This window comes from Nansenia antarctica (assembly GCF_963989245.1).
Source record: "Nansenia antarctica genome assembly, chromosome: 13".
Taxonomy (NCBI): domain Eukaryota; kingdom Metazoa; phylum Chordata; class Actinopteri; order Argentiniformes; family Microstomatidae; genus Nansenia; species Nansenia antarctica.
This window is the reverse complement of record NC_137683.1, coordinates 19,072,435-19,089,934: the sequence shown is the minus strand read 5'-3', so window position 1 is coordinate 19,089,934 and position 17,500 is coordinate 19,072,435. Positions and strand designations below refer to the sequence as shown.

At 48.0% G+C, this 17,500-nt stretch overlaps 2 protein-coding genes across 2 annotated transcripts in view; both read right to left on the bottom strand.

The window, feature by feature from the left end:
- Window positions 1-5,653, bottom strand: part of cnpy3 (canopy FGF signaling regulator 3) — a 7,821-nt gene extending 2,168 nt beyond the window's left edge. Inside the window, exons 1-5 of the mRNA XM_080543769.1 lie at window positions 5,488-5,653; window positions 3,620-3,746; window positions 2,081-2,177; window positions 1,529-1,651; window positions 1,134-1,251 (exon numbers count right to left, since the gene is read on the bottom strand). Coding sequence (XP_080399895.1) covers window positions 1,134-1,251; window positions 1,529-1,651; window positions 2,081-2,177; window positions 3,620-3,746; window positions 5,488-5,599 — 577 coding nt within the window. The 5' untranslated portion in view covers window positions 5,600-5,653. The remainder of the gene's footprint in view (window positions 1-1,133; window positions 1,252-1,528; window positions 1,652-2,080; window positions 2,178-3,619; window positions 3,747-5,487) is intronic.
- Window positions 5,654-12,616: 6,963 nt separating this feature from the next.
- Window positions 12,617-17,500, bottom strand: part of trpc5a (transient receptor potential cation channel, subfamily C, member 5a) — a gene marked incomplete at its 3' end in the record, with an annotated part of 67,504 nt that continues 62,620 nt past the window's right edge. The window contains 5 exon segments of the mRNA XM_080543768.1: window positions 12,617-13,524; window positions 13,527-13,653; window positions 14,444-14,533; window positions 16,932-16,973; window positions 17,450-17,500. The exon segment at window positions 17,450-17,500 is cut by the window's right edge and continues 159 nt beyond it. Of these exon segments, the coding sequence (XP_080399894.1) occupies window positions 12,617-13,524; window positions 13,527-13,653; window positions 14,444-14,533; window positions 16,932-16,973; window positions 17,450-17,500 (1,218 nt within the window).

Sequence of the window (17,500 nt, the reverse complement as noted above, 5' to 3'; positions counted from 1 at the left end):
CACAAAACTTCCTCCAACTAAACAAGGACAAAACAGAGATAATTGTATTCGGTGCACCTGACAAAAGATCGAAAGTCAGTGCAAAACTTGATTCTCTCTCTTCAAACTAAATAAACAGGTCAGAAATCTAGGTGTAATTCTAGACTCGACTAGATCTAAACTTCAACAGCCACATAAACTCGATAACTAAATCTGCGTACTATCACCTGAAAAACATAACAAGAATGAGAGGCTTAATGTCCAAGCAAGACCTTGAAAAAGCCATCCATGCATTTGTTTCGAGTAGACTTGATTATTGTAATAGACTACTAACAGGCCTATCTAAAGGAGCTGTTCATAAATTGCAGCTCATCCAAAAGTGAAAACTAAACACAGTAAAGCAGCATTCAGTCACTCTGCTGCATGCTCCTGGAACAAACTCCCTGAAGAAATCAAACAGGCCCAAACCCTACAAATATTTAAAACTAACCTAAAAACCTTTATGTTCTGCAGCAGTTACGGTTAAACACAAAAACTCTATCCATGCCTTCTATCCATTAACTATTATCTTTTTAAAATTGTTTTATCTTTTTACTTCTTATACCTGCAGCAGTTATGAGTTTTATGATCCACAATCCAAGTGCTATAAATTCGCTGGAAATATAGGCTGTTAGAGCGTCTGTTAGAGCGTCTGTCAGAGCGTCTGTCTGTCAGAGCGTCTGCCTGTTAGAGCGTCTGTCTGTCAGAGCGTCTGCCTGTTAGAGCGTCTGTCAGAGTGCCTGTTAAAGAGCGTCGCGCAAGATAGCGGCTAAATACAGACCAGTACCTGCAAAGCCATATCGGGAAAAGCAGCGCTTGAATACAGTTGCAGTAACTACACTTTTATCTATATCTTTTTATTCATTGTGTTATTATGTTGTTAAATGTTTATCTATTTATTTCCTCTATATATGTCTATTCTTTATATTTTTATTTTCATTTTTTGTATAACTATCCTTTTTCTGTATTTCTTTTAATGCTATATGTAAAGCACTTCTTTTTTTAAATTGTATTATATGTAAAGCACTTTGAATTGCCCCTGTTGTGTGTGCTATACAAATAAACTTGCCTTGCCTTACTGTGTGTGTGCGCGTGTATGTATGTGTGTGTGTTACCTGTGTCCTGTCCTTTCAGCACATGTTTCTCACACAGATAGGTGGTGAGGTCCTCCTCCTGACTGCCTTTGTACCAGTCCTCCAGCACGTCCTCATACTTCTCCACCATCACATCACACTGCACACACACACACACACACACACACACACACACACACACACACACACACACACACACACACACACACACACACACACACACACACACACACACACACACAGGTCAGTTTGACTGTACACATTCATTTTTGATGCAATAATTTGGAGTGGGCTGAAGAAATGGGCTGAGGGATAAGGGATAATGGGCTGAGGGATAAAGTATTTCTGGTTCAGACAGACAGGCACGCAGGCAGGAAGGCAGACAGACAAACAGACAGACAGGCAGATAGACAGACCTGTTTCTTGAGGTCGGCGACCTCAGCGGAGGTCTCGTTCCAGAGTTCGTAGGGTATATCCATGACAACCTTGACCCCCTTATGGACCAGACCATGTAGAGTAGAGAAGGTCTCTGACATCCCCTGGAGGCAGAGAAGAGAGAGGGAGGTGGGGGGACAGGGAGGGACAGAGAGTTGGAGGTGGGAGGGGAGAGAGAGGGAGAAGAGAGAGGGAGGTGGAGGGGGGAGAGAGAGGGTGGAGGGGCAGGAGGGAGAAGAGAGAGGTAGGTGGAGGTGGGGGGGGAGGGAGAAGAGAAAGGGAGGTGGAGGGGCAGGAGGGAGAAGAGAGAGGGAGGTGGAGGTGGGGGAGGGAGAGAAGGAGGGGATGGAGAGGGGAAGAGGGGATATATTGCCTGTGTTATTACACATCTATTACAGATCATATTAGTTATTATACAACATGTTTTTATACCTTGATACTCTGAGGAGTGACACAAACACACACACACACACACACACACACACACACACACACACACACACACACAGACACACACACAGACACACACTCACCTTGGCAAAGCGGTTGCTGCCCTGCCTCTCCTTGTGAAGGCTGTACCCTGTGAGTCTCTGACACACATTCTCAACCACCTCGATGAAACGGATGTCCCTGAGAGAGAGAGAGAGAGAGAGAGAGAGAGAAAGAAAAAGTGTGAAAAAAAGAGAGAAGGGAGAGAGCAGTTAAGGCCAGCAATATCACTGCCAGTGAAATCGCTGCAGCGTCCAAGACATTCTCAGAGGAAGAATTTGTGAAGAAATGCATTTCTATACACACCCACCCCATCCCCACACCCACCCGACCCCCACATCCGCAAGCTAAAGGCAGCTGAGCCCTGAGAAGTGTAGCTTGTCGCGAAATACTGAGGTGGAGAGAACTGGGTAACTTGCTGGAGATGTGGACTGTCACTGAGGAGTTTGTAGCACTGGTGCCAATGACGGAACTCAGTGTTTCCCCTAGGTTTGCTGCCTTGGGGGGGGGGGGGGTGGCATGGACCGTGGCATCTCTCTCTCTCTGGTGTGACGACTCCATCCTGCTCTCTCTCCTTCTCTCCCTCTCTATCCTCTTCCTCTCTCCCTCTTTTGCAGTCAACCAAAAGGCAAGAGTATTTATAATCTAATGAGGTATAAATTGATCCATGTCAATTTATAACACCATTCTAATTGAATATTGGGTTGCTGTGGGCAATGCAGTCAGATAATGTAATTTTGACCTTACTAGCTAGCTTGCTAGTTCTTTGACACTATATACACCATGGAACTATAATCAGACACTTTCTAGCCACAATTATAACGACCAATTTGAACCAACTTTCTCTGTCAGAACACTCAGCAATTATATTTGCTCACATTTCAACTGTAAGCCAGTTTCATCTGCAGACATCTCACCCTGCAAAAACTCTCTCACGTCGCGCGCGCACAAAAAAAGAATCTCCAGCGCTGGCACAGAAAGTGTGGAGAGATAGGTCTGGCTATGTGAGACTACTGGCGGACTAACGTTACCAACAAGCCCATGGGCTTGCCAGTGTCACCAGATTCGGGTTGGGTGCGGTTAAAAAACGATGATATTTTAGCAGAATTTTAGAGTAAACATATTTAGACCACATAATAAACATATTTTGGCATTGTGCAACTGGGAGAAAAAAGAGAGTTTTGAGAGTTTGTGTGTGTGTGTGTGAGAGAGAGAGAGAAATAGACTGTGTGAGGGAAAGTAACAGAGAGAAAGAGAGGGACAGTGAGTGAGGGAGACAGAGAGAGTGCGCGAGAGAGAGTCTCACAGGAACTGAACATGACCAAGTCCCTCTCCTCTGTTATCTGCACTGTGACACCAGAGAGAGAAAATAGAATCTTGTCAAGGTCTTCTACTGAAACCCTCTCTACAGCTGCTAACAACAGACCGCAGGTCCCTCTCTACAACAGCTAGAACAGACTACTGGGCCCTATTCCACGAAGCGATTAGATTAGAGACAATCGAGACTAGTTTTGATAATTTGCAATAATTTCAGCTCGAGTTCCGTTCCACACACACACACACACACACACACACACACTTACGATTTGACATATTTTATGGGTGGCGTGCCCTTGTTGTCAAGGAAATGGTAGTTCCTCTCGATTACTTCCTTGGTCTTCCCGGTCTCCTCGAAGGCAGACTTCATCTCGATGCTCACAAACTTGCACACTGTAGATAGAGGGAGCAGAGAGCAGAGTGTTATCTGTGAGCTGCCACATTTTGGGACATAAATAGAGAGCGCAGTGTTATCCAGTGTGGTGTCAGGTGTCTGGAGGAACAGGAAGTGTGATAGTGGAGGCGGAGAACGCAGCAGCATTGTTTTAGGGTTCACTTCTGCTTTCATGCGCTCACACGCGTGCTTGTGCTTCTCGATCTGTCTGCAGCCTTTGATACCATCTCACATAACATCCTCCTAGATAGATTAGCCTCCATTGGAATCACTGGCACCCCCCCATGACTGGATTACATCATACCTCTCTGGCCGCACTCAGTTTGTCCAGCTCAAAAATCTAAAATCACAGCTCACTCCAGTCACCACCAGTGTTCCCCAGGGATCTGTTTTGGGCCCCCTCCTATTCATAATTTACCTCCTACCCCTTGGCAATATCTTCAGGAAATTTGGACTTCAGTTTCATTGCTACGCAGATGACACCCAGCTCTACCTATCCACTAAGCCAAATTCCACCCTCCCACCCACTTCCCTCTCCGACTGTTTGCTAGTAATTAAATTCTGGTTCTCAATCAACTTCCTAAAACTATACAGTGATAAAACAGAGGTTCTCCTCGTTGGCACTAAATCCACCTTGGCTAAACCTCACAGCTTCTCACTTTCCATTGACAACTCCACAGTCTCCCCTTCCCCTCAGGTTAAGAGTCTGGATGTCATCCTGGACAGCACATTATCCTTCGAATCTCACATCAACAATGTCACTCGGTCTGCATATTTCCGCCTACGCAACATTAATCGTCTCCGTCCATCACTTACACCCTCCAATCTTGTCCATGCCCTGGTCACTTCCCGTTTAGACTATTGTAATGCCACCCTCTTTGGTCTCCCACACAAATGTCTCCATAAACTTCAACTGGTCCAGAACTCAGCTGCACGCATCATCACTAGAACTCCCTCCATTCACCATATCACTCCAGTTCTCCAACAACTTAATTGGCTCCCCATCAAATTCCTTCAGGTTAACATTCTCCTTCTCACCTTTAAGGCTCTCCACAACCTAGCACCCTCATACCTCTCTGAACTCCTTCTTACCCACATTCCCTCCCGTAGTCTCAGATCCTCCTCTGCCAACCAACTTGTCATACCTTCTGCCCGCCTGACTACTATCATGGGATGATGGGATCTAGAGCCTTCAGCCGTTCTGCTCCCCCGCCTCTGGAACTCTCTGCCACCCAACTTACGCAATATTGACACTCTCACCACTTTCAAATCCTGTCTTAAAACACACCTTTTCACAACGGCTTACTTGGTTTGATCTCCTGTATTTTGTTTGTTGTTATATCTGATTTTGATGTTTTTATCTCATTTTGCTTTGTTGATTTTAATGTTTTGATATGTGGTTTTAACCTGTCTTGTAAGGTGTCCTTTAGAGCCTTGAAAGGCGCCCATAAATAAAATGTATTATTATTACACACACACACACACACACACACACACACACACACACACACACACACACACACACACGCACACGCACACGCACACGCACACACAGGATAATATAACGACGATAAATGGTTATGTACTAGGGGGAATGCGTGTCTTTAGAACTATCCTAAACTAAATCTACAGAAAGTCTCAATGATGGTGAAGTGAGCCCCTAGCCTGGCCGGTGTCTGTCTGTGTGTGTGTCTGTCTGTCTGTCTGTCTGTCTGTCTGTCTGTCTGTGCAGCATCGTACCTTCGCATTTATTCGGCAGATGAACCCACTCGTCGTCCCCGTCCCTCGTCTTCAGACCGGTCTCGGCCACCGCGTTCACCCACATCACCGTCATCCACACACAGAGGAACATGTTGACTAGTAGAAGATTATATATATAATATACAGGCCGTTAGGATGCCCTTCTCCTCCCGTCGTCCACCACCTGCGGCGGCTTGTCTTCCTGAGTGTCTCTCTTCCGCCTTTAGCCAGGGTTGCCAGATGGGATTGACAATTTCCAGCCTAACCACAGTCTTAAAACCGGGTAAAAAAAAAAAAAAAAAACCTATTGTCAGAAAACCGCTAATTACTATTGGGCAGTTGCCCATCTCCTGCCCCGAAACTATGTCTGTTGCCAATGATGTTTGTATTTTTTATTTTATTTTTTAAACTGCACATTGTATGTAGCTACTATGGTGTGTGTTTCAACTTAACGCATTTTGTAACTTTTAGGCACTGACATTTTGATACCACCTAAATGCTATTTATCCAGCCCAACCGCCCAAATGATTTTTTTTTTTCGGCTCAGTGTGATCAAAAGTAGCCCATTCGGCGCTAAACCGCCCAATCTGGCAACCCTTGCCTTAGCCCAGCGCTCCGAGGCACAGCTGGGACGCTCAGCGACGACACAGACCAATCAGAGACGGAGAAGTGGCACCCTGTTCAACCAATCGCAGAGGAGACGAGCGCACTGTGGCCGGTAAACACAGATCTGAGGTCAGTTTGTCTCCCAAATCCGCACGTTAAACAAAGCACATCCCCCATGCACAACACCGACATACGGTCAGCGTGTTGTGTATATCTATGTAGTAGCTGCGCACATAGAAATGTGAATATTGTCTATATGGAACAGTTATATCTATGTAGTAGCTGCGCACATAGAAATGTGAATAATGTTGTCTATATGGAGCATTTCTATCTATGTAGTAGCTGCGCACATAGAAATGTGAATATTTTCTATATGGGCCAGTTCTATCTATGTAGTAGCTGCGCCCATAGAAATATGAATATTTATTTGGCTGCACAGGTTCATAGCCACATGAGGGCGCCATAGGAACATTAATTGATGTCATCGCAATTCATCAATCAATTGAACACCCAAATGAATCGCAAGTTTTGACTCAAATGATATGAGATTACAGATGCAGTCAATAAATTGTCATCTGCAAGCACTCAGCAACGTCTTGAAATGTTAAATGCATGATTATATTCAAACAGTCCGTCTAATGTGCATAGGAATAAAAATGATTGCTAAAACTCATAAAATAAAAACCCACCAACAATCACCGCTGAACACTACTTGGCAGGCAACCGATCCTTGTGTTTCACTGCAGCAGCGAGTACGTGTGATGAATAAACACAGTTTATTTTATTGGGTTTGATTTGATACATATCCCTGCATCAATCATTCATTCCAGCTGGGAGTCTCCACATCCTTCTGCAGTGTCGAACACACACACGCATACGCACGCACACACGCACGCACACACACACACACACACACACACACACACACACACACACACACACACACACACATGGCATCATGGCAGAATTCACAGTGTGTAAGAAGAGTTGTGATTCACTGTCCATGTACGACCGTCCACGTACGACCACAGTGTGAGTGTGAGTGTGTGTGTGTGTGTGTGTGTGTGTGTGTGAGTGTATGTAACAGGGTTTATATTGGCTATCCCCCTTGTCTGGCGTGGCTTGCGACTTGGGACCTTGTGTGATGTGGAACGTTCCCAGTCTGTGTGTGAAGCCCACCAATGGTAAGGTTCAAGTTACAAAGCAACATTTGGAAAGCTGATTTATGGATTCATAAAACATCTGGGGGGAGATGCCAATTGTATTGTTTTGTTGTAAAGGTGGTTCGGAGAACTTTGTGTGTTATAATATTTTGTGTTGATCATTGAGTTGAATGTTAAGCTAGCAACAGTAAGTTAGCTAACTAATACCTCTTCATTAACTCCCTGCACAGATAATGACCGCATGGTTGTAGCTTCTGCTGCCTGATGTCTACATGTTGGTTTGATTGACACATGATGAGAACAAACACTAACTGACTGGGAAACTGTTGTCTGCAAGCTTTATTACACAACGCAGAAGAAGAAGACGTCTGTTACATGTGTGTGTGTGTGTGAGCCTGTGAGAGAGAGTTTCTCGCTAGTTCAATAATGGCCACGGGGACAGGGTCTCTCTGGCAGTGAAAAGGACGAGTCTGCTCCGTGGCCGACACTTCACATGGAGTTGGTGGAGGAGTGGAGGGATAGAGAGATGGAGGGTGGAGGGGTGGAGTATGGAGAGAGGGAGGAAGTCAGTGGAGGAGTGGAGGGATAGAGAGATGGAGGGAGTAGGTGGAGGGATAGAGAGTCAGTGGAGGGGTGGAGGGAAAGAGAGATGGAGGGAGTAGGTCGAGGAATAGAGAGATGGAGGGAGCAGGTTGAGGAATAGAGAGATGGAGGGAGTAGGTGGAGGAGTGGAGGGATAGAGAGATGGAGGGAGTCGGTGAGGAGTGAAGCGATAGAGAGATGGAGGGAGTTGGTGGACGAGTGGAGGGATAGAGAGTTGGAGGGAGTAGGTGGAGGTGAGGAGAGATAGAGAGAGTAGGTGGAGGTGAGGAGAGATAGAGAGATGGAGGGAGTAGGTGGAGGTGAGGAGAGATAGAGAGATGGAGGGAGTCGGTGGAGGGGTGGAGGGATAGAGAGATGGAGGGTGGAGGGGTGGAGTATGGAGAGAGGGAGGAAGTCAGTGGAGGAGTGGAGGGATAGAGAGATGGAGGGAGTAGGTGGAGGGAGGGATAGAGAGTCAGTGGAGGGGTGGAGGGAAAGAGAGATGGAGGGAGTAGGTCGAGGAATAGAGAGATGGAGGGAGTAGGTGGAGGAGTGAAGCGATAGAGATGGAGGGAGTTGGTGGACGAGTGGAGGGATAGAGAGTTGGAGGGAGTAGGTGGAGGTGAGGAGAGATAGAGAGATGGAGGGAGTAGGTGGAGGTGAGGAGAGATAGAGAGATGGAGGGAGTCGGTGGAGGAGAGGAGGGATAGAGATGGAGGGTGGAGGGGTGGAGTATGGAGAGAGGGAGGAAGTCATTGGAGGAGTGGAGGGATAGAGAGTTGGAGGGAGTAGGTGGAGGTGAGGAGAGATAGAGAGATGGAGGGAGTAGGTGGAGGTGAGGAGAGAGAGAGAGATGGAGGGAGTCGGTGGAGGAGAGGAGGGATAGAGATGGAGGGTGGAGGGGTGGAGTATGGAGAGAGGGAGGAAGTCAGTGGAGGAGTGGAGGGATAGAGAGTTGGAGGGAGTAGGTGGAGGTGAGGAGAGATAGAGAGATGGAGGGAGTCGGTGGAGGGGTGGAGGGATGGAGGGTGGAGGGGTGGAGGGATGGAGGGGGGAGGGTGGAGGGGTGGAGGGATGGAGGGTGGAGGGGTGGAGGGATGGAGACAGATAGAGAGATAAAAGCCTCCTTTTTTGTTTTCTATTCAGCAGCACAACAACCCACACAAAGATCCCTGTAGTCTTCTCTCCTCTCTGGGAAATGTATGTGTGTGTGTGTGTGTGTGTGTGTGTGTGTGTGTGTGTTTGAAAGAGAGTGAGTGTTTACATTTACTCCTTGCTGTGTCCTTTTCTGTTTTTGTGAATACCCATCTGTAAAACTGCCTTTTTGGATGTCTGTGAAGCAAATACAAAATACAAAATAATACTTATTACTTTAAAAAAAAAAAAAAAAGAGAAAGAGTGTGTGTGTGTGTGTGAGCTGGTCTACAGTCTGTAGCTTGAGCTCTAGGTCAGGAGAGGCTGGTGGAGGTAGAAATCAGAGGATAGCTTATGTGTTTGATTCCATTCCTCTTTCTGTTCCATACATTACAATGAGCCTGTCCTCTAGAGATGTGTATGTGTGTGTGTGCGTGTGTGTGTGTGTGTGTGTGTGTGTGTGTGTGTGTGTGTGTGTGTGCGTGTGTTTGTGTGTGTGCGTGTGTGTGTGTGCGTTTGTGTGAGTGTGTGTGTGAGTGTAATATCTGGACCCAGCAGAGTGACAGAGTGAGTATTTATATCAATCCCGACCATGTGTTGTCTGTGTTGTGTGTGTGTGTGTGTGTGTGTGTGTGTGTGTGTGTGCGAGCGAGCTGGTCTACAGTCTGTAGCTTTAGCTCTAGGTCAGGAGAGGCTGGTGGAGGTGAGGGCCAGCCTAAAGACAACACTTTACATGTTCAGCATAAGCGATATAATACATTTCACTGTTTGAAAAAAAAACAGTTTTTTCTTTTAACCAAGCTGAAACACACAATCACTGAACACTTTATTGGGAACACCTGAACACCTGGACACCTTCTCATTCATGGTTACTTCCAGCATGATAATGCACCGTGTCACAAAGCAAAAGTAGTCTCAAACTGGTTTCATGAACATGACATTGAGTTGTGTTGTTCAGTGGCCTTCCCGGTCACTGGATCTGAATCCAATAGAACACCTTTGGGAGGTGGTAGACCGGGAGATTCACAGCTTCAAAGTGCACCTGGAAAATCCGCAGGAATTGTGTAATGCAACCATGTCCTCACAGACCAAAATCTCAAAGGAATGTTTCCAACATCTTGTGGAATCAATGCCACGAAGAATTGAGGCTGTGTTAAGAGCAAAGGGAGGCCCTACCCAGTATTAGTATTGCGTTCCTAATCAAATGTTCAGTGAGTGTACAGATGCTAACCTAGCGTGCTTGGTCTCTTTTGAGCCTACAGATAAATGAACAATGCTACTTGCTAGATGCTAACCTAGCGTGCGTTATCACATACAGTACATTAGCCATGCTACATTCACCCTCCTTGGTTCCAGGGTGGAACCTTTCAGTTCTAGCAACCTGTCTATCTGTCAATCAGACCCACAGACACGGTTCAGCATTCAAGTCCATTGCTTTTATTCAAGCAGTTTTTCAATCGTCATAATGTGATTATTAGTTAGTTCATATCAAACGCAGAGTAAAGTGTCCAGCCAGCACAGCCTGCCAGCCAGGGGGGGGGGGGGGGAGTGTTTCACCTCATCTCATACAATTCGCCCAGAGCTAAGAAATGGCATGCTCTGGTTATAGAAAAATAATACATTAAATGTATGTGGAAACATAAAATATTGTTAGAGTATGAAGCGTAAACTTGGATGTGTGTGTGTCCTTTTGTGTGTGAGTATGTATGGGTATAGACTGATACTGATACTGATACCGTCTGATACTGTTCTAGAACCTATAACCTACAGTCTGATACTGTTCTAGAACCTACCAGCTGATACTGTTCTAGAACCTACCGTCTGATCCTGTTCTAGAACTGAGACCTGCCGTCTGAATGTTTGTCTGCAACAGACAGGCCAACAGACAGGCCAACAGACAGGCCAACTGCCCGCGCAACAGTCCTCTAGCCAGCTGAGGGAGAGAGAGAGAGAGAGAGAGAGAGAGAGAGAGAGAGAGAGAGAGAGAGAGAGAGAGAGAGAGAGAGAGAGAGAGAGAGAGGGAGAGAGAGAGCACTGTTTCGTCATGGCAACCCAGCCGGTGGTCCCGAAAGGTGAGACTTTTCGTACCATCTGTTCTAGCTGCTGCTCTCAGCCATGACATTAGACACACACACACACACACACACACACACACACACACACACACACACACCCCACACACACACAAACACAGAGACACCCCCTCCACCAGAGAGATGTAGAGGTGGAAGCTATATGGACAGGGCTGTCACATGGCGTTAGTGTGTGTGTGTGTGTGTGTGTGTGTGACTGTGTGTGTGTGTGACATACACAGACAGAAAGAGAGAGGGAGACATGGAAGGAGAGAGAGAGAGCATGAACACACACACACACACTCTCTCTCTCTCCTTGTATCAACACCAGGTGCCGTGCTAGATAGATTGCCATAAGAGCATAATGTGACATAATCACGTCAATCAATCAGCCCTAATCAATATGGTCCAATATCGCGGGGTCAGAGGTCAGAGATATTGATCCATCACTTGATTTGGTATTGATATTGGTGATTGGCTCCGGGGGGTGGGGATATCAGCCATGTCGTCGATGTTAAAACATGCTCTCTGCAGACCAAAGACCAGGCTCATCAGACAAACAGACAAACAGACGGACAGACAGGTGTGGGAGGGGGGGTTGGGCAGACAGACAGGTTGGCACTGTGTGGGACAGACAGACAGACAGACAGATTGGCACTGTGGGGGACAGACAGACAGTTTGGCACTGTGGGGGACAGACGGACAGACTGACAGGCTGACAGATTGGCACTGTGGGGGACAGACAGCCAGACAACCAGACAGACAGACAGACAGACAGACAGACAGACGGACGGACGGACAGGCAGACAGATTGGCACTGTGGGGGACAGCCAGCCAGCCAGACAGACAGACAGGCAGACGGACGGACGTACAGACGGACAGACGGACAGACGGACCGATGGACGGACAGTTGGCACTGTGGGGTTGAATAAGAACAGAACATTTGGCAGGTCTGTGTCACCCCTATCAGGACAGGCTGGGCACTGTGTGTGTGTGTATGGGTGTGTGTTTGTGTTTGTGTGCGTGAGCGTGAGCGTGTGCGTGTGTGTCTGAGTGTGTGTGTGTGTGTGTGTGCGTGTGCGTGTGTGTGTATGTGCGTGTGTGTGTGTGTGTGTGTGTGTGTGTGATGATAAACATGCAGGATGTCTATAGCTGATTATAAGAATGGACTGAGTAGGTATTTGTCTTTAGCTGTCTTCTGACATAGTTTCCCTTGGAAGCAGATGAGAGATCTTAGTACAGGGGTTTAGGAAGGAGTGTGTGTGTGTTTGTGTGTGTGTGTGTGTGTAGAGTACAATAGTCTATGATTATTACTATCACTGTTATTCGACTAGTTCCATGGCCACATACAGGGGGAGGAGCCAGGCCTTCCATTCAGAGTCCTATTGGCTGAGAGTTCCATCCCAGCTGTCCGAGCCGGCCTACTTCCTGGAGAACCATGTGATCAACGACATCATCACCTTCCATTTTTCACTCGGGCCACTTTGAGCGTTCTTCCTTCGGCCACTCCCCTTTTGTTTTTCCCTGCACAGTTTCCACAGCCGATCGATAACTACCTAGCCTCAGTTGCCTCTATAGCTGCGTGGTGACAGAATCCTCTATGACATCACAGGTGTCGATGACCTCACAGGGCCCCACCCACCCTCCTCCTCCTCCTCCTCTTCCTCCTCCTCCTCCTCCTCCCTCGAAGACGTCCTCGCTGGAGTCGAGGAGACGGGAGCTGGAGGCAGACATGTTGGAAGCACAGTGCAGGGATTGGCAGGGGCATGGCGGAGGGAGGGGCAGAGGGAGCAGAGAGTCTCTCCCATTGGCTCGTCGGGGGAGGAGGCTAGGAGGGGCGGGGCTATGACGCCGTCCCACCTGGTTCAAGTGCATTTCGCTGCGGGAAATGGTCACGTGACCTCCTCCTCCCGCCGCATGGGGGTGGGGGCGGAGCAACCCGTCAGAGATGGTGTAGGAGGGCGGGGATCGGGCGAGGGAGAGGGGGAGGGGGGGGGGAGGAGGGGCTTTAGGCCCGCGGGAGAACAGGAGGCCGAGGCGTCTGAACGAGTCTGTCTGATTGGTCGAGAAACGTTGCAGGCGGCTCCTCGTCCGAGCGAGGGATGAAGAGAGGGAGGAGGACGAAGGCGCGGCAGAGGAGGAGGAGGGGAGGACGAAGGAGGAGGAGGAGGAGGAGGAGGGGAGGCCTCCTTTCTTCAAACCGTTGCTCTTTGGTTTCTCCTCTCCGTCTTCCTCCTCTCCTTCCTCCTCCCACTCCTCCTCCTCCTCCTCCTCCTCCTCTCTCGCCCCCGTCCTCGTTGTCATGGCATCAACCTCCCTCCCGGTGATGCAGCGGACCAGGGCGGAGACGCCATATTTGGGCGCGCTGTCGTCGTGGTGATGATGTCCCGGCGGTGGCGGGGTCATGAAGGTCACGCTCTTTGACCTCCCGGAGGAGGCCATGTCCCCCCCGCCCCCGTCGGACCCCCCCTCGTCAGATGCCCCGCCCCCCCCTCGTCCCGCTGCGTGGCTGTGTCGCTGCCGGAGGAGAAGTGTCGGCGGGGGGGGCGGCGGTTACCAAGGAGATCCAGCACCTCGTAGCGGAAACTGGAGATGTCCTGTTTTAACTCCTAAAGAGAGGAGAGGTGGGGGAGGGATGGGATGGGAAGGAGAGAGGAGGGGGGGGGGGAGGGAGGGAGGGAGGAAGGGAGTGAGGAGGAGGGAGAGAATAGAGAGTTAGCCAATACTCTAGATGTCTAGATGATACCAAGATGTCTTGCTTTAGGAAAGGGCAGAAAGAGGGAGAGAGAGAGGAGAGAAAGAGAGAGTTCATAACTAATAGAGGATCATCAAGGGGAGAGTTGGAGGGGAGAGGTGGAAGGGTTGAGAGGGAAGAAGAGAGGGAGAGAGCACTTGAAGTATGGAGAGAGTGGATAAGAGAGGGGGAGGGAGGGAGGGGGGGGGGTCACTGTGGAGAGGGACGAGTGCAAAGGGGAGGGATGGAGAGAATAAACAGAGACGGATGAGAGGATTGAAGAGGAAGGGCATTGAAAGTGCAGGAGGAGTGGATAGGAGAGGAGAGAGAGAGAGAGAGAGATAGAAATAGAGAAGGAGAGAGAGAGAGGGGGGGAGAGCGAGAGAGAGAGAGATAGAAATAGAAGGAGAGAGAGAGGGGGAGAGAGAAACAGAGAGAGAGGGAGAGAGGGGGTGAAAGAGAGCGAGAGAGAGGGTGGGAGAGAGACAGACAGAGAGAGAGAGACAGAGATAGAGAGAGAGGCGGGAAGAGAGAGAGAGAGAGAAAGAGAGAGAGGGGGAGAGTGAGGGAGGGATAGAGAGAGGATGAGAGAGTGAGACAGAGAGAGAGAGAGAGAGAGAGAGAGAGAGAGAGAGAGAGAGAGAGAGAGAGAGAGAGAGAGAGACCTTGAAGTTCTCCTCCGTCAGTCCCTCGTCTGTCTTGGCGCTGCGTATCATGGCCGCCACGTACCTCTTCACCAGGCTGCGGATCACTTCCTGTTAGAGACGGAACACAGTTACCACCTCTTCACCAGGCTGCGGATCACTTCCTGTTAGAGACGGAACACAGTTACCACCTCTTCACCAGGCTGCGGATCACTTCCTGTTAGAGACGGAACACAGTTACCACCTCTTCACCAGGCTGCGGATCACTTCCTGTTAGAGACGGAACACAGTTACCACGGAGACACCAACTTCCTCCAGAGGGTGTGTGTGTGTGTGTGTGTGTGTGTGTGTGTGTGTGACTCTGAACTACCTGCCTGAGGATATTAGGCTAGCAAGATCAATATTTTCTGAGACAAGCCTTTAACTAATGTGGCCTTATTGTTTTTAATGTGTTGCACTACTTATAGTTTGTTTCTGCACATTTGTAATCACCTCGTAATACTGTTTTGAAAGATGCCGTATAAATAGAGTTTATTATTATTATTAGAGGAAGTATCTGGGAGCTGAAGTATTCCCTGGGAAGAGTCTAGGAGCTGAAGTATTAACTAGGCGATATACACTGCACAAGACCTGGGAGCCCCCCACAAGACCTGCCCCCCACAAGACCTGCCCTCTCCCCTCCCTGGAAGAACTGTACAACTCCCGCTGTCTCAAGAAGGCAGTCAAAATCCTCAAGGACCCACACCACCCTGGCAACAAACACTTCATACGGCTGGACCCACACCACCCTGGCAACAAACACTTCATACGGCTGGACCCACACCACCCTACCTGGCAACAAGCACTTCATACGGCTGGACCCACACCACCCTGGCAACAAACACTTCATACGGCTGGACCCACACCACCCTGGCAACAAACACTTCATACGGCTGGACCCACACCATCCTACCTGGCAACAAACACTTCATACGGCTGGACCCACACCACCCTACCTGGCAACAAACACTTCATACGGCTGGACCCACACCACCCTGGCAACAAACACTTCATACGGCTGGACCCACACCACCCTACCTGGCAACAAACACTTCATACGTCTGCGCTCAGGCAGGAACTTCAGTACCATGCCCACCCGGACTAACAGACTAAAGTTCAGTTTCTTCCCCAGGGCCATAAGTGCACTAAACTCTGCTAGCAAAACAAAACCAAAAATCCCCTCTGTAACCCTGTAAACCTGTGCCCTGTAAACCTGTGCAATACGAGAAACTACTGTGCAATAACCATGGAAATAGTGCAATGTTCTATAACCGTGCAATATGTTTACATTCTTGTGATATGGGTCATATACTGTATATACGTCTACTAGTTAATATGTTTATATGTTTATAAAAGTACACAGTTACATGCTAACTCCCCCCTGTCTATATAACCCCTGTGAATAGGCCATATAGTGTATATAAGTATATAAGTTCACATTATAGATACATTCTCAGATCACTACAGATCACTTATCCCCCTATTTTTATTTATATCCCCCCTATTTATGTATATTTATGTCTCATTCTTGTTTTTTATTATCTTAGGACTGTGTTTGTTTGTTAGCACCCAGGGTTTGCACTTACATTTCGTTGTACCTGTTACAATGACAATAAAGATCATTCATTCATTCATTTTTAAAATTTAAGGATACTGGGTGGTAGAATGCACATATCTACGAAAAGTCATGAAAGGAGGGTCCTGAAATTTGATCGAGTGCAAATATATAACTTTTCTTTTACACACTTGACCCCACCCATGGCTGTTCTAGTGTTAAGAGTGTATCTTTGAGCTGAGGTATTCAATAAGAAGAACATAGGAACTGAAGTATGGAAGAGATAGAGAGAGAGGAGAGAAGAAGAGGAAAGAGAGAGGGAGAGAGAGAGGGGGGGGGAGAGGAGGGAGAGAGATGTATTTCCTTCTTTCCTTCCTATTTTCCTTCTTGTTTGTTTGGAGAGGGAGCAGTTGGCTCTAGTGGTAGTGTACCATGCATTCTGACAAGCCTTCTGACCATACACACACACACACACACACACACACACACACACACACACACACACACACACACACACACACACACACACACACACACTCACACTTTTTAAGTGGCCCACAAGGGGTATATGGTGTTAGCTTAGCTCTGAGTTAAGCTTTGCCAGGGAATGACCAGGGGAGATGCAATTATCGTGTGTGTGTGTGTGTGTGTGAGAGAGAGAGAGAGAGAGAGAGAGAGAGGGAGTGTGTGTGTGTGTGTGTGTGTGAGAGAGAGAGAGAGAGAGAGAGAGAGGAGAGAGAGAGAGAGAGAAAGAGAGAGAAAGAGTGGGCTGTGTTTCATCATATCTCTTTATGATGATTTTTCTTGAGGAAGAATTTAAGAGATTGTGCACTAAGACACACATACACACACACACATACACACACACACACACACACACACACACACACACACACACACACACACACACAGTACCTGATAGTGCTGATTCTGTATCAAGCTGTCAGCATGGCGCTCCTGAAAAAGGAAATTAAATTATATTATGAAAGCACAGCATGTACCTCCACACACACACACACACACACACACACACACACACACACACACACACACACACACACACAGCGAGTTCACCCACACACATGCAGGCAGAAAGCCTGTGGCGTTATATAAGCCAGCCCACATAGTTAGGTTCAGATAGGATGATGGATATGATGGTGATATGTGTGTGTGTGTGTGTGTGTGTTTGTTGAGTGTGTGTGTGCGCACATACATGTGTGTGTGTGTGTGTGTGTGTGTGTGTGTGCGCGCATATGCGTGTGTGTGTACATACGTGTGTACATACGTGTATGTGTGTGTGCATACGTGTGTGTGTGTGTGTGTGTGTGTGTGTGTGTTCATGCACGCATACGTGTGTGTGTGCGCGCATACGTGTGTGTGTGTGTGTGTGTGTGTGTGCATACATGTGTGTGTGTGTATGTGTATACACTCACCGTGAACTCTCGGAGGTTCTGGTGTTTGCGTGTGTCGTCAGCAGGGGGCGC